The sequence below is a fragment of the Rhincodon typus genome, chromosome 4 (genome assembly GCF_021869965.1).
Source record: "Rhincodon typus isolate 14 chromosome 4, sRhiTyp1.1, whole genome shotgun sequence".
Classification (NCBI taxonomy): Eukaryota; Metazoa; Chordata; class Chondrichthyes; order Orectolobiformes; family Rhincodontidae; genus Rhincodon; species Rhincodon typus.
In genome coordinates, this window is record NC_063335.1 from 73,871,888 (window position 1) to 73,895,963 (window position 24,076).

The 24,076-nt window shown below is 39.8% G+C and overlaps 1 protein-coding gene across 6 annotated transcripts in view; it reads left to right on the forward strand.

Annotated features, from left to right (window-relative positions):
* greb1l (GREB1 like retinoic acid receptor coactivator) overlaps nt 1–24,076 on the forward strand; it is a 326,285-nt gene that overhangs the window by 275,718 nt on the left and 26,491 nt on the right. For all 6 annotated transcript variants that reach the window (XM_048595857.1, XM_048595861.1, XM_048595858.1 and 3 more), the window contains 8 exons: nt 1,281–1,414; nt 3,041–3,380; nt 7,903–8,018; nt 8,993–9,237; nt 13,640–14,196; nt 17,913–18,015; nt 19,251–19,406; nt 22,966–23,108. In XM_048595857.1, the coding sequence (XP_048451814.1) occupies nt 1,281–1,414; nt 3,041–3,380; nt 7,903–8,018; nt 8,993–9,237; nt 13,640–14,196; nt 17,913–18,015; nt 19,251–19,406; nt 22,966–23,108 (1,794 nt within the window). The remainder of the gene's footprint in view (nt 1–1,280; nt 1,415–3,040; nt 3,381–7,902; nt 8,019–8,992; nt 9,238–13,639; nt 14,197–17,912; nt 18,016–19,250; nt 19,407–22,965; nt 23,109–24,076) is intronic.

Genomic DNA, 24,076 nt, shown 5'->3' on the forward strand with positions numbered 1-24,076 from the left:
TGGGTGGTGTCCCGGACATAGGTGGGGAGTTCCTGGACTGGGGGGAGAAAGACAGAGTCAAGGTAAGTGGAGATGAGTTCAGTGGGACAGGAGCAGGCAGAGACAATGGGTCAGCCAGGGCAGTTAGATTTGTGGATTTCGGGAAGGAGATCGAAACGGGCGGTGCGGGGTTGGGGAACGATGAGGTTGGAGGCTGTGGGTAGGAGGTCACCTGAGGTGATGAGGTTGTGAATGGTTTGAGAGATGATGTTTTGGTGGTCAGGGGTGGGGTCATGATTGAGGGGGTGGTAGGAGGAGGTGTCAGAGAGTTGGCGCCTGGCCTCAGCTATGTAAAGGTCTGTATGCTATACCACTACTGCGCCTCCCTTATCTGTGGATTTGATGGTGAGGTTAGGGTTGGAGTAGAGGGAGCGGATGTTCTGTGAGGGAGAGGTTGGAGTGAGTGAGAGGAGTGGTGAGGTTGAGGCGATCGCTGTCACCCCGGCAGTTGGAGATGAAGAGGTTGAGGGAGGGTAGGAGGCCTTGGGGTAGTGTCCAGGAGGGTGGGATGTGTTGGAGGTGGGAGAAGGGGTCTGTAGATGGTGGGTTAGACTTGTGGTTACAGAAGTAGGCGGGGAGGCGGCGGAAAATGTGTTCGACATCCCAAAACGTCAGCTTTCCTGTTCCTCTGATGCTGCCTGGCCTGCTGTGTTCCTCCAGCTCCACACTTTGTTATCTCTGACTCCAGCATCTGCAGTTCTTGCTATCTCATGTTTTCGTGTAGGCATCCAATCCCAATATACCAATAAGCAAAGTTGTATCAGACCGACAGAATACAACATATTCTTAAATCATAATATTTCATAGTTCTTTTTCTAGCTTATGCGCTTTTTGCCCACCAAAAATCTTGCCACGTTTCTGATACCAGGAATCCCCATAAAATCGCAAAATCACAAAAATCACTCCTTTCCAGATTATTTTCAGGTCAAAAGAAGTGAAGTCCAAATGTCTAAGTCTGTTTTATTCATTACAATTGAAAAGTTTTTTTTTTAAATGTCAAAACCAACCCAGCATTATTTTAGTGAGCTGCAGAGAATTTCCAGACACATGTTTTAGCATTTTCGTGTATTGAGATTTTGCACTCTGAAGGATGAGGGTTAATTTCTCCATTTTTCAGTGGTAAAACCTGCTATTTGGATTGTATAGCTCATGGCAAACCTTTGGGAAGATCTGGCAGATTCAGTTTCCAAGTTACTCCCTGTGTCTAATTCTGTTGTATTTTTCACTTAATTTTTGCTCAGGAGGAGATCAACAATGAGGACATGGTATATTTTGGTTTGTCTGATTACAGTAAATCCTTACAATGGGGAATCACGAGCCCTATCTTGAGATGTGATGAGGCTTTTGAAAGAATGGTGAATACTTTAATGGAAAGGTAAATAGTTTGTAGAACAAAATGTTATCTTAATTTATTATAAATTAATCTTTATCCTCTAGTCGATGTATTCTTGAAACCACTGTTGATAAGAAAATGGATGCACAGCCTCATCCCAGGTTGTTGCCAGTCCTTCCCTTCCTGAACTTGTTCCTATTTGAGCTTGCTATCAGGAGCTACTGGGTACTGTGTAAAATTTTGGTTTTTCCTTTTTCCCTGAAGTGGGATACCTCCACTTTGCCAGCCTCAGGTTGTATGTTCATCAGGGCAAAAATAAAGTAGTTTTGCATGCATCCTGAATTGCTACACACCATTGCACTTCTAAGATTTTTAGAAAAAAACTATTATGCTATTCAAGAACTGCAAGTTTCTGAATAATCTCAGATGAAAGCTGAAGGTAAACTTGTCATGATTGCTAAAGTCAGTCACCAGGGAAAGCCAATAAAAATGGATTATTCTGGCCAATGGCCTGTGTGAATTCCAAGAGGTTTACTTACTAATCACCAGTAATAACAGAACCTGTACATTAGGAATTTCCAGCCTTATAACTACCTTTGTGTAAAGGTATTTTCCATCTTACTCATTAATAATGCAGATAAAGTAGCAAAGTAATGGACATGAAATCGATATATAGGTAATGTGATCAGAATCTGCCGTATCAGATTTTGAAATACAGTTCTTTAAAACTGGTCATTTGTGGACTAATATCAAAGAAAAATAGCCAAGAAAGCTGCCAGATAGTCCTGATTCACTGATCAGGAAACCTCCCACCCTTAGCTGGTTGGCCAGTGATATAACCTGAAGTTCACCTTGCAAGGTTGCGTCATGATTCTTTCAGGGAAACTTGGGATGGGCATTAAATGCTGCCTTGCTGAAGTTGCTCAAATCTTAGGACTTTTTTGAATGAAGAAAGGACTATTTGTGATTAAGTAATGGCCAGGAACTTCCTTTGACATACCTCCGTACTTTTGGCACCAACATGATTTCTGTTGTTTTTTTGGTGCAAAGTTCTGAAAATAGAGCAGCAGCAGCTCTCAGGAAATTTCTGGCAAATGCTTGTATTACCGAATTAGAAACCATTTCTTGCTTTCCATGCAACTGCTATATTTGTCCTCCTATTTGGCTATAAGAACAGTTACTCTTACTCCTCTTTGAATAGAGTATTTCCACCTATTATGTTATTGACACAAGCCAATAATTAAATATTTGCGATTTCATGTACTGTTACATTTGGCCATGTTTGGTTTAATTAAATTTTTAACTCAGTTTGGTGGAAATGTGTAGGGAGACAGTGCCAGAAAATAGACTTTTTTGTGTTATGTCAATGCAATGCTGCAAAATCACCCCACAATAATGTATTTTATGTTGCAGAGCAAGGTTTTGAGCATGCACACTGGAATTTCTTCACTAAACTCCAAAATAATGCACCTGCAACAGATACATTTTCAAGGAAGCCAAACAAAATAACTGTTGCAATGGTCAAAAAAAGTTTCAAAAATTTGTTTTAGTTCATTATGGATTTTCCTTGTAAATTGAGCCCCTGCTTGCTTGGGTTTAAATTGGACTCATCTTAAGTGTCTTAATTACAGTAATTCTGGGAATTCTGATGATGGCTTTTTTTTTCAGGTATCCCAGATTACACAGCATGGTGATTCGATGCTACCTGCTAATTCAGCAGTATGCTGAAGCAATGATGGCTGTAACATCACTGAATTTGTTGAGAGAACACACTACTCCTGAGACTCTGAGTATTATGGATGATTTGATCAGCTGTCCTGGGAAAGACAAGATTGGACGTGGACACATGCTCTTGATACGAGTACCATCTGTGCAACTAGCAATGCTTGCCAAGGAACGACTCCAAGACGTTCGAGATAAGCTTGGTCTTCAGTATCGATTTGAAGTACTTCTGGGCAACCCTGCCACAGAACTCAGTGTTGCCAAGCACTTTGTTACACGAATGAAGGTAGGTTTTTTTAAAAGAAATTCTGAAGATAGAAAGAGAACAAACTTTCTAGTACTTTAGAAATGTCAGTCTTTTTATCCAAGCATCAAATGTGGATGCAACTTCCTTCTGAAAACTCTGCATGAATTGTGCAATTGCAGATTATACTTAATTCATCTCCTCTGCAATGAGGTAGGCACAAACACAAGTAGGGCCTTGCATCATCCCTTCATCTCTAATCCCCTATGGTACTCAAGTATATATCTCATGAACTCTGATATCCTCACTACTCTGTGACATATCTTCTGTAACCTGCAGTCGCCTCTTGGCTCAAGTAATTGACTGGTTCCATTTGAAAACCAGCAAGCAGAGCCATATTCATAATGTTTCTATGGTTTGTTCCAAAGTGCAATCATTCTCTATCATAAGAAATATTTCTTAATGCATGACCTAACTTGTTGTTCTCTCTTCTCTTGACATTTCTTTGCCAATGAAGATTTTAGGAAGGTTCTATGCATCAGTTGCAGGCCTGTTAGTCAGGCCTATCCATGACCAGCATATTCTGCCACAGCGAATGCAAATAGAATTATAGTTGCTGCTGGAAATAATTGGATCTGTCTTGTTCCTTTTATGTTTCATGCTGATTCTTTGCTCAGTCTCAAAGGTATTTGTAGCACTTCCAATATAGCATCTCCAGGCATCATGACCAATGGCAATGTTCAACGTAGTACATAGAGGAGGACTTCTACAGGGAGCCCTTGGAACATTTGCATGGGACTCCTTTTCCACTTATCAGTCATCATATAACATGATATAACATGACCTTAAACAGGCACTTGTTGCCATCCAGGTTATGTGACCATCCCAACACAGTTCATTTTGCAGGAAGGTGGTCTTAACACTGATGATGTTGGCTGTTTCCAAGTCATTAATATTTGCAGTGCTGTCCTGTCAGTGGATCTTTTAGAGGCAGCACTGACGTAAGTACTCCAGAAGGTGTACTTAACAGCTATACATGACCCATGACTCAGTGCCTTACCAAAGAATGGAGAGGACTTTGGCTTGGTCTGTCCTGTGAGGTTGTGGGTTGCTCCGCGTTTGTTTAAATGGCATCTGTTAGATGTACTGTTTGCTTTTGAAAGTCTTTTGACCGCTTCCTTGGTGGTATCAAATGGAATGATACTTCCAAAGTAGGTAAGTTGTTTGAAGGCATTCAGTTCAGTTTTCTTGATGACAATGCTAGGTGGTCAATATTCTTCTTGGAAGGCAGGCTGATGTAGGGCTTCAATTTTTTTGAACTGATTTTTAGTCCAAAGAGTTATGATGCTGCAGGGTAGTGTATCGGTATTTGTTACATGTCTGGGAAAAGTTCATGGCAGATTTATTGTCTATTTCTGTGTGAACCTAAAGATACCTAAGATTGAAAAGGCCTTCCATCAGTGCAGAGGGAATATAAACATCCTTCTTAACGTCTTCTGTCGCCTCTTTGATTATAGAAGTTAGGAAGTCCTGTTGAGGTTGCACAGGTAATTGGTGAGGCATCTTCTGGAGCAGTGTGTCCAGCTCTGGTCGCCCTGTCATAAAAAGATGTCATTAAACTCAATACGGTTCAGAAGAGATTTACCAGGAAGTTGCTGGGTATAGAAGGTTTGAGTTATGAAGAAAGGCTGGATATTTTAGGACTTTTTTCACTAGAGGATGTTGAGAGGTGCCGTTATAGAGGTTTATAAAATAATGAGGGGTATAGGTAAGGTTAATGGTAGTTATCTTTTCCATAGGATTGGGGATTTCAAGACTAGGTGACATATATTTAACGTGAGAGGAGAGAGATTTAAAAAAGACATGGGGGCAAATTTTTTACACAGAGGGTGGTTCACGTGTGGAATGAACTTCCTGAGGAAGTGGTGGATGTGGGCACAGTTACAACATTTAAAAGATACTTAGATAAGTACATGAATAGGAAAGGTTTGGGAGGATATGGGCCTGGAGCAGGCAGGTGGGACTAGTTTAGTTTGAGATTATGTTCGACATGGACTAGTTGAACCAAAAGGTCTGTTTCCATGCTGTGTGACTCTATGTTGAAGTACACAGTGAATAGTGCCTTGCTATCTATACCCCTCAGGAGTTGTTGATTTTATGCTATTCATAGACAGATTTTCATGCTGCCACCTAAACTCACTGCACACGAAAGTTTTTTTCACAAGTGCAGTCCACTAATTATTGTGGATGTTCCTCAGTTTCCGTTGAAGAGCACTGTATGCTTGACAGTCAGCTGTCTTTTTCTCTTGGCTGACCATCTGTGCTGGATGCACCCGACAAGTTGACTTTTTAATGTTTGCAGCTCTTGAATTGCCTTACCATTTTCATCAAAATACTTCCTGTTGATCTTGGTGCTGAATCCAATGACCTTATTGGAAGCATCTCGTTCTGTGGCTTTGATATGTTCCTAAAGTCCTTCTGGAATGGAATCAGTAATGAGATCAGGATAATAAAAGCAAAATGCTGCACATGCTGAAAATCTCTGCTGTGGTAAGAGATGCCTGTTGGCCACAGCAAGCAAACTGGGTGTTGGGTAGTTCAGCATTTGCTGAGTCCACTAGGCCCCTCTCCAATTCAGGAGCAAGCAGTACTGTCCCTCAAAAAGGTAGCTTGGTCACTTAGTGCCACTCTGTGATGATGCTGTCTCCAGATTCCCAGTAAACCAATCCGTACCCTGAGCTGTCTGCAGAGTTGAAACTGTGGCTACCAGTGTCATCTCACACTTACTTTTTCACTGCTTTCCCATCACTACATGACTTACTTGTACAAAGGGGTTTTAATTGGATTGCAATTTGTGCTCACTGATGCCATCCTTAAAGACTGGATCTCATCTTGTGAGGCGCAGCAAAGTAGGGCATTTACAGTGAGGTTTCCTCATTATAGGTTTCAATTCAAATTTCCCAGGTTTGATGGAACCCTCCTTCCTTTGGTATTCTATCTCTAGATGGAAAATCAATAACCATAATCCATGGAATATGCTGTGGCATGTCTTTGGTCCAGAACTTGATAGTCATTTTGTTGGCTTGGAATCCTTCCACTCTGGCTGCTACCTTAGTCAAGGAAGACAGCTGCCCAGCTGGTGTCACGTTCATTGTTTCTCCCTTCACTATATTTTACCCATCAGCTGAGTGACGCTTGCAGCCAGCAGGGAGAGTTCAGTGTAGGTAAGGACCAGTGATTGCAGTCCATCCAATGAGTAGGATGCGCCTGACTGAAAGTGCTTCTTCTGTATGAACGCCCCCTTATATCCGAACTCTTAGCTGAGTTCTTGTTTTCCCAGTTTACCCATTCCTATTAAACTCAAATAACTGATTCAGAATAACCGTGCAGAATTGATTCATTTTTAAAAATCTCAGTTATTATCTTCCATGCACTTCTCTAAAAACATAGACGTCTCTGATACTAAAACCCCACAAAAAGCAGCAATATTTTCTAAAACTTTCCCATTGATACTAACTCTACTGTCACCAAAAGTAGCACAAGGCTTTGATCAGAACCCAACATCAAGATGTCAAGATCTCCCATACAGAGGTTAGAGAATAAGAGGTAGGTTTCTCTACTGTAGTAATAGTAATTAAGCATTCAATCAAATTCAGCGCTTATTATTCCAGAGCTTGCATCTTCACTATCTGTCTAGGAGTCTATTCAAGAAGTTCATTATTTTTGTGAAGAGCTTCATGGTATTCTGAATTTGTATTTTTTTAATTTGAATCTCAATCCTACTCTCACAACTTAGGTTGAGCAGAATAGGGCAATTTAGCAATAGATTCCCACATTCAGTTTTCTTCTGGTCTGTGGTAGTTAGACTTGTTCATTGCTGGCGTCATTAGGAATCAGAGAATTTTTCAACGACATCTTTAGCTAAACTACATCTTCAGCTAGCTTGACTTGGAATAGCTAGATATTTAAGGAATATATGTTACTCTTGCATTTGATATGTATCTAGTACTTTATACTTGTCCATACGAAATTTTAAGTGTTATTCTGCTCATGTATGTATTTTGTATTAAAAATTTTGAACTGCTTCCTCAGAACCAACTGTTCCTCCCAGTTATGTACTTTCTGCATACTTAGTCGGCTTGTAATCATTTCTGAACCAAAGTCTTTGATGCAAATTGGAAGCAGTAGTCATATGAATTGTCAGTATTGCTCCATGCTATGCCATTTAGTGCTTCACATGTTAAGCTAACAGAAGAGATAAGAATATTTGTCTTTACTTATGAAAATAATTTTTACTTTAAGCTACTTTGCATAGTTAGTATTTACAGCACAACACAGGTCATTCAACTGTCGGGACACTAGCTGGGTTTATGTTTCACATCAACCTTCTCACACCCTTGTTCAACTAACCCATCAGCATAGCTTCCTATTTCATTCTTATTCAGACATTTAGGACTTCCCCTTGAATGCATGTATGTTTTTCATTTCAACTACTCAAGTTCCATTTTCTAATCATTCTCTGAGTTGAGATTTCTTCTGAATTTCCCATTGCTTTGACTTGTAGGTATGGAGAGGGTGTGAACAAGAGGAATGGATCCCTCGTACCTATCAGGATTTGGAAGGTCTCCCATGTATTATCGTCTTAACTGGTAAAGATCCACTTGGAGAATCATTTCCAAGGTAAAACATGTTTAAAATGTTCATGCAAATTTTTAAGCAGAGCTTTCAACATATCCCGAACATTAATGATTGTCTAATAATTGCAATGTAAGACTATCAATGCATATTTCATTATGTAATCAGTTTGACTTCTGGTGTTGTTAAATAGGAAAGTATCGTTAAATAGTTGAGGGAATCCGAATATTCCAGCCTAATAATTTATCTTTGCAATCTGTACATGTGGAAACAATTGTCAATTTAATAAACTGTATCGGGTTAAAATTTTTACACACCTTCCAGTGACATTTTTGACCTCCAATTTTTCTTAATACCTCTTCCATCTTAGAAGATATTAAGTGTTATTTAGATCTACAGCAAACTTTGTTTTAACTAGCAGTTTATTCAAACAATACTCTTTGTAAACCGGCAAAAAAACCTCAAATACTGCAATGTCCAAGTATTTATGCTGTAAATAAACTATAACAGTGATGTGTATACTCCCTGCATCATATTTCAATGAGTGTGTTTTTACATTTATTTTAGGAGTTGTGTTGGTGTTTTTACATAAAGTTTTTGAGGGATTTTTTGAGGGATGTGGATGTCTTGAAGTTTCGCTTGGACAGGGTGGGGTTATACGTAATAATTGATTGTCCGTAATAGTTGATTATCTGGCACATTTCTAGTCCCATAGGTGCCGGTTAATAAAATGTTTGCTGTAGTTCCTTTGAAGCTTACAGCATTCAGGTACCTCTCACAATTGATCAGTCTTAGCAGTGACAGTCAGCAGACTGTTTCACCTTCGAGAACGTTTTAGCTAAGTTAAAATTTGTTATCTCTCTCTCTCTCTCTCTCTCACACACACACACACACAAGTCATATATTTTAAGCTTGTTTTATTCATGTGGAACCTCAAAAAATATGCACACTAACAATGTAGGACAAGAAAGATTGTTCTTATTTGATAATTTGTGCCTTACTTCAATCTTTTTATTAAGGTCCATGAAGTATTGTGATCTTAGGTTAATTGACTCCAGCTACCTCACACGTACGACCCTCGAACAAGAAATAGGCCTTGCTTGTGGCTACATTTCTAAGAGCGCTGTCAGAGAAAACATTGCGGTTCTGGAACAAACTGAGAAGGAACAAGAGAAAGTTCTTATCAGTGAGAATGAATCTGATGAATTACAGATTGATCTAGAGAGGCCACAAAGTAACAGCAGTGCAGTCACTGGAACGTCAGGTTAGTATGCTCTGAGATTAGCATGTCTACAGAATCTTCAGGTTTGGCTTGTATTATGTTGCCATACATTTCCAGGGTTCAAAGTTTGAAATTTACATGCCTGGAGACGAGATGGAAAATGGCAGGGGTGGTAAAATGGTTTAAGAAGGCATTAGGATATTTCCAGAAATGTTGGAGTGTGATAATGTCATTGGACTAGTAATCTGCTAATGCTGTGGGAACATGGGTTCACACTCTACCACAGTAGCTGGTGCTATTTAAGATCAATTAATCTGGAATTGAAAGCTACTCTCAGTAAAGGTGAACATAAAACAATTAATGACTGTCACAATGACCCATTTGGTTCACTAATGTCTCGTAGAGAAGGAAATCTGCCTCCTTAATCAGATCTAGCCTACATGTATCTCCAGACAATGTGCTTGACTGTTAACTGTCCTCTGAAATGGCTCAGCAAGCCACTCAGTTCAAGATGCAGTTAGGAGTGGGAAACAACTTTGACCTTTCTAGTGATGCACACATCCAATGAAAGAATAACAGATGGCAGTGGATTGGACACCTACTGACAAGAGTTAGGCCATTAATTATTTCAGTTAGTTGCCCAAGTAACAACTATGTTACCATGATGCTGGGATTTTACCCACGTTAGCTCAGTCCCCCTGCTGTCAAGTGAGATGTGAAGCCTTCAAGTGATTCCCGGTTATATAGAGACTGCTTCCTTTCTGCCTCTGGAGGGATTACCCAGTGATAATGGCCAGTCCTGTGGCTTCACCACTGATGGGTTAACTCTTCCTGGCACCAGGTCCATCCTGCCTGGACCAAGGAGATGCTTCACCTTTTCCCTGCACCCTCTACAACCTTCATCTCTAATGGTGGTGCTGCTGGTCCTCTGATTGGGCCAGCAGCTCTGAGTGAGTGCTCACCGTCCTTAAGTAGACAGTGGTCCTGGTGGAAACCTCTTCATTTAAAAATAGCTCCCGCCCCACGCCAGGGTCCTACCATTTGCCCACATGAGCTTGGGACACCCTTTCTCATAAAGCGATGAGAGAACATTTTTTTTGTAAAAATCTAGACCTATATGTTGATGTATTTCGTTAACATTTATTATTGATGTCTTTTCTTAAGATTTACTTTTCTATGATTAATGCTTTTATCAGTTATTCTGTTTTCCAGTGAATATTTCTTTATATAGAAGACACAAATTAGAAACATCTTGGAAAAAAATACAGGACTCAAGAAAGACTTGCTAAAGGATGGAAAGAGAGAGAGAGAGAGAGAGAGAGGTGGAGGAAAAGGATGGAAAACTAAAAGTGATCCAGTGATATTAATGAAAATGATAGGAAAGAGACTAAAATCAAGGTGATAATGATATAACCAAAGAGTTATGGGGGTCACAGGGCAAGCACAGAAAAAAGAAGATGCAAGATACAGTGACATAAAATATACGAATGTTAATATATAAAACTTATAGTAGTGAGGACAAGAAAGCAAAGGAAGGAAAGTTCCAAGACATCATAAGAATAAGACATTGAGGGTAATAGGATCATTGAAGCTAAAGGAAAATGAACATTTGGAGTATTCAAATTTAAGTTGTTTTACTTCCAATTTGTCAAGCTAAGTAGACATTGGCTTCTCAATGAATTGATGAGTAGATCTTCCCAATATCAGAGGAGGAGAAAAAGAAAAGCAAGAGAGTTCAAATTGTAAGAAGGCTTCTTTCTCCACTACTTTGTCTTGGAGTTATAGAGTCAAATAGCATGGAAATATCCCCTTCAGTCGAACCAGTCCATGCCGACCTTAGTCCCAAAATAAACTAGTCAAATCTGCCTGCGCTTGACCCATATCCACTTCCAAACATTTCTTATTCATGTTCTTATCCAAATGTCTTTTAAATGTAAATGTACCTGCATCCACTACTTCTTCTAGAAGTTCGTTCCACACACAAATCACTCTCTGTATAAAATAAAATTGCCCCTCATGTCATTTTTAAGTTTTTCTCCTCTCACCTTAAAAATATACCTTCAAGTCTTGAAATCCCCCGCCCTAGGGAAAAGACACCGGCCATTTACCTTATCTGTACCCCTTATGATTTTATAAAACTCTATATGGTGTTCAACCTCCTATGCTCCAGTGAAAGAAGTCCCAGCCTATAACTGAAACTCTCCATTCCCAGTAACATCCTGGTAAATCTCTTCTGAACAAGGGACACCAGAACTGACACAGTACTCCAAAAGAGGCTTCACCAACGTCCTGTACAACTTCAACATAATGCCCCAACTCCTATACATCTGAGCAATGAGAGTAAGCATGCTAAATGCCTTCTTAACCATCCTATCTGTATGTGATGCAAACTTCAAAGAATTATGTACCTGAACTCCTAGGTCTCTATGTTCTACAACACTACCCAAGGTCCGATTTTTAACTTTATAAGCTTGTTTTTGTTTGTTTTACCGAAATGCAATATCTTTCATTTAACCAAATTAAACACATTTGCCGCTCTTTAGCCAATTGACCCAATTGATCAATGTCTGTTTGTAAACTTAGATAACCTTCTTCGCTGTTCAGTATACCACCAAACTTGATGTCATCAGCAAACTTACTAATCCTGCTTTCTATATTCTCATCTAAATCATTTATATAAATGACAAGTGTTCTCACCCATTTCTTCTGTCCTCATCTATATTGTGCAAAAACCTCTTACATAACTTTGTAATTAAGATTGCAACAATCAGCTCATCTGAGATCGAGTTTCCCTCTTCTCCATTTATCCACCAGACCAAACATTCTACTAAACATATCCTTTGTTCTTGAGTTGAACATGCAAATCTGTCTGTATTCAATTTTCTACCCTGACTTTCTTTATCACCTCTTCAAACTGATTTTGTCCAAAAGACAGAGACCCAAATTATTTTCCTTTGTTTGCATTATCACTAAACTGCTGATCACGCAAGTTTACTTAATCCCCAGTCTTCACACAATTGTCCTCTTTTCTTTCACATTAACCCCTCCCGAAACATATCGACTGTATATCCTCTGATCGTGAAAACTACCACCCAATCACTTCTGTTTCTTTTCTAATATCCTTTAATATGCTGGTGTCTCCCAAACCTATTCACATCTTACCCCCAATTCACTAATTGAATATGTCTAATCAACATTCAACTCCCATCACAGCACCAAAGTAACCTAAATCACACAAGTAATCTTACTTGTCTTTCTCAACCTCACTGCAGCTATTGACATGATTAATCTATTGTGTTTTTCTCCAACAATTCAGCTCAGTGGGATTCAGTCTCACTTAGTTTTATTCTTGTCAATCCAGTCACAATCAGAACATCCCTAGCAATGGCTTATTTTCCTTCCTGCATACTGTTTCCTCCGGCTCCCGCCCAACCTCACTCCTCACTGCTGTTCCCACCCCCACCGCCTCCAAGTCATCTTGACACTGCTATTTGGTGACATCGTCTGCAGGCTAGAGGTTAACTTTTAAATGTGTGCTGAAGAGTTCAGCCTCTTCACTATCTGCCCCATTTTCTCCTTTTAAGTTGTCAGACCAACTCCCTGACATGTATTCCTGGTTAAGCTACCATTTCGTCCGATTAAATATGGAGAAGACCAAATTCATTATCATTGGCCTCCATCACTAAGTTAGCATCCTTGCTACTATTTTATCTTGCCCTCAGTCACTGAATACAGCTAAACCAAATTATTCACAACCTCACCATCCAATCTGCTGACCTCATGGTGACTCCATCACTAAAATTTACTTATGTCCCTCTCTGTAACATTGCCAACCTCAGTCTCTACCTTGTGTGGATCTTGCACTGAATGCCTCAGCAATGCATTTGTGGCTTCCAGACTCATTCTTTTAAATTTTCCACCTACATCAAGTGTGGCTCACTTATCATCTCTGCCCATGTGAATGACTTTGGTATCCAGTCCTCTAAAGCCTCATTCTTGTGTTCAGATTCCTTCATAATTTTGACTACCACATCTGTATATTCTTCTGCAGCCACATCTTGCTCCAACCTGAGTTCTCCACGCCTCTGATTATTGTCATTGCTCCACAAACTGCTTTACTTTCCATTCCTCCTTGAAGATCCTTCTTAAACTTTACTTCTGACCAAAATTTTAAGATGCTGCTTCTGAAATATTCTCCTTTTTCTTCGTCTTCATTTTTTCAATGATATAAAATTATAAAAGACAAAATTAAGATGGAGAGTAATTGAGATAAGGTGACTGAAGAAACTCATTAGGGGTAGAAAAATGCAATGGCCTCTTCAGAACCATCTCCAGCCATCCAAAGAAAATGAAGTATTTTGATTGTATTCATATGAAATTTGAGTAGAGCAATTTCGCTATATGATGTCACTTTTTTAAATTAAGTTTGGTTTGCCTTCAATAGGTTCCATAGCAGAGAATGGAGTGACCATCTCTAGTGCTCTGGACTCATCACAAAAACCAGTTTCATCCTTGAGCTTTCAGAATATTGTAAACAGCTCTAGTGATGAAGGCACCTCAGCACATACCTCAACCAGTGTAGGCAGCGAGGGCTGCAAACAGGAATGTGATTCAGAAGGGAAAGAAACTGCAAGCAGCACAGTCTCAAAATCATCCATATCCTCTGTGACTTCTCGCCAATCTATCCTACTCAACAAAGACTTCAGGACTCCACGCCTCATTTTTCAACGCACTGTAATTTTATCAAAACCCGTCTATCATCTTCTTGTCTCCTCAAAGAATGAACATTTATGCTCCGCCAATTTGTTGCCCCATGCTGATATGGCTTGGACAAGCTCACTGAGATCGCTCTTTCATAAAGACTTGAGCAGTGAAGAACAATCACTTTACTACAGACAATGGACAATTCCCAGGCAACATCATGCAGACTTTAGCAATAAAAGTGAAGGAGGTTCTGGAAATTTCCATCAGCGACGGTTATTGTTGGTGGGACCACCACAGGTAATTCTCAGTATTTCAACTGCTCAAGCTCATCAAGTTAAGATAAATTTGTTTAATAAAATTATACATAGGGTATATGGTGACATATTGTCCTTCACTAGATTCTTGAGTAATAAGAGAGTCGAATGGTGTTGGGGATAGACAGGAAAGTGGAGCTGAAGCCACAATCAGATCATCCATGATCTTATTGAATTGCAGAACAGATCAAGAGGCTAGAAGGCCTACTCCGCCTCCTAATTTATATGTTCCATTAGTGAGGTCAACCAAAAATGCTCACTGCTGATGAGACATATTTTTATATTGTTGTTCCCTACCATGATACCATGGGGCGGCATGGTGCCTCAGTGGTTAGCACTGCTGCCTCACAGCGCCAGGGACCTGGACTCGATTCCCCCCTCAGGTGACTGTCTTTGTGGAGTTTGCACATTCTCCCCGTGTCTGCGTGGGTTTCCTCCGGGTGCTCCAGTTTCCACCCACAGTCCAAAGATGTGCAGGCTAGGTGGATTGGCCATGCTAAATTGCCCGTTGTGTTGAGGGACATATAGATTAGGTGGGTTATAGGGGGATTAGTCTGAGTAGGATGCTCTGAGGGTTGGTATAGACTTGTTGGGCCGAAGGGCCTGTTTCCACACTGTAGGGATTTGATGACGATTGCAGCATTTCATTTTAACTATCAACCAAATAAAATACAAAAGTATATAGCCAAAAAATGTCATCTCGAGAAACAGATGTCTGGTCTTCTGTTTCTGTTGATACAGTTCACATATGACTTCCTTATGAATGTTTGAATGAGCTTCAAGACTCACTAATGGATTAGTTCAGCCCTGGGTATGGTGAAAGTGGAATGTTTGCTTTGATTGATTGATCTCTTTATGAGGTTGTAATAAGCTACTTTTTTTTGAACTTCCTTTAAATGTCTGCATATTTATATGGTCATGCTTGAGAGATGTGAAATAAGAAGAATTTACTTTTATCAAAACATAGTGGCTCAATTTGATTGACTTTTATGGCTTGTAAGAGTCTATAAAAGATTTCTGAATTGACGTTATTTTAAGAACATTTCAAGATTTGTTTTTGTTATACGTCTCATTGATTTTACAATGTATACTCACTTAGTGGGCATGAAGGATGTGGAGATACACGTGCAAGAAGCATTGAAGATCATGAGTGGAATGGATGTGGCACAAGAGTTTCTGGAGCATTAAGGGGAAGTGATCCTAACATCCATTAAAACAATTAAGTTGCAGAGAACTGAGGTGGCACTTGGCGTTTACCGACTTCCACAATTGCCTTTGGAGGTGGCAGATTTGCCTTTGCCTCTCTGGAATGAAAGTTTGATAATTAGGGGAAGGAGAAGAGGAGAAATGTCAGCTGGGTTAGAAACTTTCACTGTGGTGGATCATTTTGGCCAATTGCAGCATTTCATTTTTACTTTCCATCAAACCTAGTGCAAAATAATATAGCCAAAATGTCATTTTGAGAAACAGATATCTGGTCTTCTCTATCTCATGTGACACGAAGCAACTGAAGTGGGGCCTGTTTGTTGTATGTGGTGACCAATGGAGATGACTTTGGTTGCCTGAGGCTTGAAGACCCCAGGTTTGCTTAGGAACTGTGGCAAGGATGCAGGTTCATCCTCTTAGATCTCAGATATTGAAAGCTGTGGAGCAGCTGCCTACCCTCATGTGACATTCAGAAGAGGACTGCAAGAGAAGTAGCTGGAGCTCTTCCTCCATCTCAATATGCGATTGAGGCATCTCACTGATTACCATATGCAGCAGCCTCTGATTGGTCCGCTGAATCTGGATCTCTGTGACATCACCAACTCTTCATAGAGGAAGCAAAGTGCTCACCCACATGAAATTTGGCAGAACCCGTGACTCCCTGCATTATTTGTGCATGTTTACACAATGTCTCTGGCAGCTCTACCAGCTGTTCCCTGGCCTAATACTGCATCTCCAAGAGATCTTGTGTGGTCAGTACCAGAAGCATGCTATTAGCATAGAGTTCAGCATCGGCCTAATCTTCATCAGTTCTCCAAATGTCAGGTCCCTCAGCTGTCACAGCCTCCACTAACAACTCAGCATTTCTGTGATGTGCTCACCAGATGATGACCCTGATTCTAATCATGATCAGTATCTACGAAATTGACTGACTGTAACTGTGTTGGTGGAAGGTGTTGTTGTAAGATACAATAGTGCAAAATCTGAAACTTCAAAGCCTTTCAGTCCTGGACTACACACGTAATGGACAATGGATCAGGCTGACCCTCTAGCATCCATTGGAGAACACAAAGAATTAGGTTCACATTATTCACAATCCTTCCCTGCACACATCTCCTTTATTGCCAGTGGTTTGCACCATGCTAATACCCTCCTCACTGTCTTCTCCCTGCATACGTGTTTCACCATGCACAATTGCCCAGGTGCCCTGCTCTCTGACTAGTTTTATCGCCTTTGCCTCCGACTTTGCAGGTATGAATGTCATGCACGCCGGACCTGTCTTTCCATGTTCTCTGGTGCTGTATGTCATTTTCTGTGCGAGACAAATGTGTTGAATGGGTCTCACCTGAATGGGCACCCAACCGTCTCATGAACCTGCCTCTGACAGATATTGGGGCTTCCTGGGTGGTGAGGTGGGGTGTGTGGGTGCACCCTGTTCCTGCCCTCAGACAGGCACATTGATGCCGATCACAGGTGAGGACAGTATTGACTGAGTCTAGAGGTCTGGTTAATGGGTTGGACTCCTCTCAGACTGCCACATAAAAGAAGCAGGCTTGTAGGTTCTGCAGATCTAGCTAGGTGGCACCTAAAAGTTGCCCCGAGACCTTCAACACTGTAATCTGACTGGGATTCAGTGACTTCCTACCTGTGCCCAAGCTTAATTGGCCAAACTCTACATTGCCATTGCATTAACTGGCTGGTCATCATGTATTCACAGTGGACCAGCTATCCACCATGGGAAGACATGCGCCCATTTCCAGATCTGTAATTGGAACCTGCACCAATATGACTATATTGCACCCTTCTATGATTTGTGGTCACCAATTACTTAGAGCCTATAGAAAAATCACTCCAAAGCTTTAGCTTTACAGGGAATATCAGGACCTCCAGGTTGGGGTGGCACCTGAGCCTGCACTTACCAGCAGCTGGCCCACCTTGCTGATATTAACACAGACAACATCGGAACTGTCCACTTGTAGGCTTGCCATTCAATTAGGGATGACGCATTGACTTCTGATACAGTCCTCCTTATCAAAGGGGCAGGCAACATCAGGCCCCATCGTTGATAAAATACCCAGGGTCACATGAGGGACTATGTTTTATAGACTTTGCACCATCCTTCCCACATCCTATAGGCTGGTAAAATCCTGGCCCAATTGTTTAGGTGAATCATAAATGTTTATATTGTTTACTGATTCTTTGTTGCTCTGTTATTTACAAAGAAAATGGCCTTATCCTTGCTTAACATTGTCTGTGCCCTGCTTATTTCATTGATAGTTTTGAAAATGTAACATACCTATTTCTCTTTAATTCAACTGCATCTCCCCTTCCTCAATATTTACCAACTTGGCTACAGAAATAAATAGAAAATCACAATGTAAATTGAAAGTTCACATTTTTAAAATGCCTGTACCACCATTTTGTCAGCTTTATGAGTTAGAAATGGTGCAAACATTCAGTCTTCAGAAAGCTCTAATTAGAATTTTCTTACAGATTGGGAAGACAGGTGCATACTTACAGTTCCTTAGGATTCTTTTTCGAATGTTAATCAGACTTCTAGAGGTTGATGTATACAATGAAGAAGAAATTAATAAGGGTAGGTATTGTTGATATTTTGATAAATGTAACACATACTAATTTTCTTCTGCTTGTTGAAGACTTATAAGTCTACTTATAATTATTGGTCGTTTCTCAGAATTGCGTTGATATGAAATGTTAATATAATACATCATATTTAACAAGTACAATTTCCTATTATCTAAAATAGTTCTGGTTTTTATTATTACTTTAGTGTGTAGAAGTGTCTAAAACCAGAATGTCATGCAAGCATTTTAAAAACATTCCTCCTCCTTAAGTTCATGCGATTGCTTTATTGTGAAATTGAATCAGAATGACAAGAAGGTTCAGCATAGGCTCAATCACTAAGTCTCCTGATCTCAATGGTGTGTATCACTTGTTTTCAAAGTATAAAATCTAAAAGCATTTTAGTAACATAGGGTTCAAAGACCAAGAAGCAGGATAATTGGCAGCTGTTCTTTTGGGGTCACGTTTATTGTGTAAGTCACAAGTAAGTGGCACAAACAGCGAGCTTATGTTCTATCACAGCCCAATGTCAGGGAAGTGGCAGTTGGAAATAGTGCTGCCAGAGATGTGACTAATGTGAGTATGTCCCTTCAGGGTGAACAGGGGGTTAGAGAGAGGAGTTCTGAAGAAGAGTCACTGGACTCAAAACTTTAACTCTGTTTTCCCTGCACAACCCTGCTGAGTTTCTCCATCAATTTCTGCTTTTATTTGTTTTAGATCTCCAGCGCCCACTGTTCTTGTTTTATGTTGGAGGGAGGTTGGTGGGAGGAGGAGGAAACAGGTACAGCAGGCATAGCCTTACAGGCAGGTGGTGAGGTAGGCAGCAGGTAGATTGGGCAGATGCTTCAACCTCACCCGACTCCTGGTACCTGGACTTCCCACACTCCCACCCATATTGCCACTCCCAGACTTTGTCCTTCTCAAGCTGGTGCCAAGCCTCCTCCTTACCTCCCTGATCCCTCATCAGTAGCTCATGCACTGATGAGGACATCACTGTGCACAGAAAGTGATGATGTAAATGGCGCATGTGCAGTCTGTGACTGTTGCAGCCAGACGATGTCATTGACTATATTTGTACACATGGTGGCCACATTACATGAGCACTGCATTATCTCAGATAGTTGAGTACTTTCAGTACTCCCTGAGATTAATGTAAAGTTATTTGTTAACTCCACACAATTTATTAAATGCATGACTTGATAGTACAATAAGTTTGAAACTAAACTATGAACTTTTTTTATGTTTCAGAAATGAAAGAGACAAATGAGCATGCACAGGGAATCAATACACAGTGGCCTGACATTGAACTCTTCAGCAAAATGATCTTTGACCTCACAGTACACGATCCAAAATATCGCCACATAAGTTCTGTGTACTCCGACAAGCTGCCAAAGATTAAACTAGGTCAGTTCAGGTTTTTTTTTAACATAATAGAACAACTGCTTGAAATAATGCATCCATTGGGGGTGTACAAAATAGGAATGAAAATTAATTTCTATCTTCTTGAAATGTCTTCACTGATGAAATTCGTGGAATCGTAAAATGGTACAATACAGAAGGACACTATTAGACCAATCAAATCAGTGCTAGCTCTTCCAAAGAACTTTACGATTCATCAACTTCTCTGTTTTTTTCCCATATCCTGCATTTCTTTCTCCTACAGGCATCTATCTAATTTCTTTTTGAAGACTTATTGAATCTGTTTCCACTGCTCAATCACACATTCCAACTTCTAACTGCTTCGAAAATGTCGTGCCACCTCTAGCTCCTTGGCCAATTACTTAAATCTGTGCCCTCTTTATCAACCTTGCAGCCATAAGAAAAAGCTATTGATTATTTACAATGTCTAAACTGTTCATGATTGTTTCCCTCCATTTTATTTCTTTACCATCACTGCTGAAAGGAGAACGATCCTAGTTTCTTCCAATCCATGCAAGAAACTATAATTCCTTGTCTTGGAATACTTTAGTAGTTCGCTCCCTCCATTACCAGTGCACAGCGGCAGCAGTGTATACCATCTACAAGATGTACTGAAGTAGCTCACCAAAGCTCCTTTAACAGCACCTTCCAAACTTGCAATCTCCACCATCTAGAAAGACCAGAGCAGCAGATGTATTGCGAAACCACCACCTGCAAGTTCCCCTCCAAGCCATATACCATCCTGACTTGAAACTTTCTCTCAGTGCCGCTGGGATAAAATCTTGCAATTCCTTTCCTAACAGCTGAGTGTGTGTACCTACTCTCCAACAAGTGCAGCGGTTCAAGTAGGCAGCTCGCCAACACCATTTCTGGGTGATAAGTGCAGGCTGTGCCAGCAATGCCTACATTTTGTGAACAAATATTAAAATATCCCATATAACCTCTTAACTGTCTTTTGAACCTTTTATGCTACTTTAAAAAATTCATGTACAAACACCCTCAGGACTTTATGTCATTATGCCCTTTTAACTTTGTACAATTTAGTATGTATCTTCTCACTCTTCCTACTAAAATGTATCCCTTTTCTTCTATTTTGAATTTTATTTGCCCTCTTTCAGAGCATTCCATGTTGTCTTGAAGTCTGTTGCCACCTTCCTGACTGTTTATTCCAGTTCCAAATTTCATGTCATGCGAACATTTTGAAATTTTAGTACATTAGTTGCTGTTTTGCTGCCTTGATTTTAATACTGCCAGGTTAATATGTATACATTGTGTTAGCAGGTAAATTGTGTTTGGATTTTATGTGGTTCAGTCACACAACTGCCCACTTGCACCAGGATGATAAATACATTAAACTATGGATCTGGAAATCTAAAACAAAAACAGAAAATGCTGGAGGAACACAACAGGTCTGGCAGCATCTGTAGAGAGAAAAACAGTTAATGTTTCGAGTCCAGAGACTCTGCATCAGAACTTAAAATGCTAACTCTGTTTTTCTGTCTACAGATGCTACCAGACCTGCTGAGTTTCTCCAGTGTACTCTCTTTTACTTTCACTAGGATTCTGCTCTTTATTTTTCTGTCAGCTGTTTTCCAATTGTGCAATCAGCATAAATAACTTTGGTCACCCCACATTGAAAGAATGTGTGTATTATGGGACAGTACTGAGCCTGCCTCAGAAATTCAGCCGTATATCCTAATTAAGGGCCAGGCTTCTGTGAAATGGCAGAGATGCTGTGGATCAGTAAAGATGGCAGATGGGTCCTGACTTTGAGATTTCCAATGCTCCTCTCAACATCCCCAAGTTTTTAATCAGCAAACTGAGCATCTGCATTATGGGGATTGATGTAGGTTTTGCTTCCTAATGCAGTTATGCTTATATCATCCCTTGAAATATAAGAAACTAAGAGTGGAAATTGAAGAACAGACTTTTATAACAGCGATGATTTTGTCAAAATATTATCTTCACAGGCACATCTACTGTTTGGGTTATATTTAAGCTTTGATGTAACACAGAACAGCATTCTCACATAGTGTGTCATGCTTCAAATGATCCAAATTAAGATGAAGTTTGAGATCTTCATACCTTCAAGTTATGTGTTATGATGCAGTGTTCATATTATGGTTATATCTCTTAAAGGTATATTGACTGTGAAACATAACACAACAGAGGCAGGTATCTTTTCATCTGCTGCAATTTTTTGAAGCTGAATCCTGTCAAGAACTTGTTATTCTTATGGTCCCTCTGAGGAGTTCGGAACCATAGTTTTGATTTCAAAACTTAATGCAGCAGAAGTTAAGAAGATCTGCCTCATGCCACCCTTTACACCATACCCACTCTCATGGTCCCTTAGAGGCCAATTGCCAAGTCATGGCACTTCCACGTTCATTGACTCAGTATGCACCCAGTGCAGATCCATTGATCTCTGCAGTAAAAATGGCATATGTGGAATGATTAAAAAATCTGTTCATAATTTTCTTTAAAACAACTGCTGACGGTACACCTAATAAAAGTGTCAATCAGCCAGGTCATTGAAGTATTAATAACAGAAGCTATGAGCAGTTAGCACCTCTGCCTTATATAAATAATTATTGAGGTATTTCAAAATAGTTTTATGGGGAACAAAAGCTTGTAAATCTGACAACCAAACAATGTTTTCCCTTCTGAATACTTATTTCAACAAAGAGAAAACTTTTCAGAGAGTCTTGGTTCTTTGCCAAGTTTACATCCCAACTCTCATAAATGTTTTTTTCCCTGTTGACATAACACCCCCCACCCGCCTCCCCTGCCCCCCACCTCCAAACAACCACCATCATTGCCATCACACTGGCTGCCACCCTCTGAAGAGTGCAGAATAATAGGACAACATTACCTGGCCACTTTCATGACCCCACACTCTTCCATTCATACTTCAATTAGGACTTCAACCTGTAGACTTTGACAAGGGGCAGAATTGATAAAGTCCAAACAAGCAAGCTGCATTGGGTCACCGAATTGGTATCCACAGGACTGTAATGATGAGGCCATCCTGAATTTAGTTCAGTCACAGGACGTCTCCATTTCATCATAATACTGTTGTACACTGCCAGAATCACATCTGGTTTCATGTACCAGTGGATTCACGGACAAGAAATTTCAATCAAAATAATCAATTATTTTGGCATACAGTTCCCTCAAAGAATATTTTATTTTAAAAATAGCAAAGTGACTACTTGTAATTAGTATGTTTAATGGAGTTCTCTGCACACTATGTATAACAAATGGACAGAGCATGAGAGTGAAATGCCTAATTGGTATTTTAACAAAGTCTTTAACTCATACAAAATAGTCTATCGCCTCTTGCAATAAAATGGTCCACAGATGAATTTTACCTCCTTTGTGCTTAATGCTTCATCTCATTTCATTTTACTTCGGTCAAAATAGTGGTGCTACATCTATTCATCAAGAGATCTAAATATTTACAAGCTTCTTGGTTTCATATATTTATGAATCAGTTTTTTTTTTGTATGTTATAGTTGATAATGAGACGTTCCATATTTTCCAGAAAGTGGTAAAGAATGCAGTCCTACTGAAGAATCAGCAAAACGAGAGACTGTCTCAATCATGCTAACCAAGTATGCTGCATATAACACCTTCCACCACTGTGAACACTGCCATCATTACACAGACTTCAACCCAGCCATGCAGGTCAGAACTGGATTTGGGTATTTAGTTTCTTTAAATCTTGTAGTCTAGTTATCTGCATGCTTCATAGACCTTTGATTGTTTCTCCATTGTACCACAAATTATTTTCCTTGTTTTATTTAATGTAAACGAAATAAAAACCCAAGTAAAATACGCATATTTTCTTCCCTCTTTTAAGTCAATGAACATACTAATTGCCTGTCATTAAGATTCACCTGCTGGTTGTACAACTTTACCAATTTCACTGCATAACCATCTTTTAGGGAACGTGCAAGAGTAGTCCAGATTATGTCAACATTCAATTCTCTTCGTGGATGAAGTCCTTAACATCTTGCCTATCATAAATATGGCCTAAATCACATGTGATTTTAAAAGCACATTCTTAGCACTGGTATGATTATTAAGGTGTTGTAAAATGTGGATAAGAATTACCATTAATTTGCTGTACAGACTGATGCAGCACTGCCTCAATTCTCCATCTGACAGCTACCACAGATTGCTGTACAAATTAGAACAACTTGACCAACTATTTTGGTATCTCAACATTCCTTTTGAACTAACCTCTTGTTGGAGCACTCTGTTAATCTAAACTTCACAACAACAGTGTTGCTCACTTGACTGTACAATTTCCTGTAAAGTACTTTATAGACAGCCATAATTTTCAGTCTTTTCTCACCAACTAGCAGATGTTCCCTGCAGTCATTTCTAACCTTTATGGTTATGGATGGCCAATCTTTCTTGATCTTCATGTTCACTCCTTTTAAACTTACTAACAATCCATTGTAAAGTTTATGCTTACAGTGTTAACTTAATAAGTTCATTGAGCTATGATGTGCATCCACTTGCCATTAGACTACCCCTATAGTTCATCATTTAATATCTTACTTGCTTTTCTACCTATGACATCTCTGTGTATTCTCTTTCTTCTACTTTTAACTGCACCATTTACTTCTGTGATTTTCAAAATTACT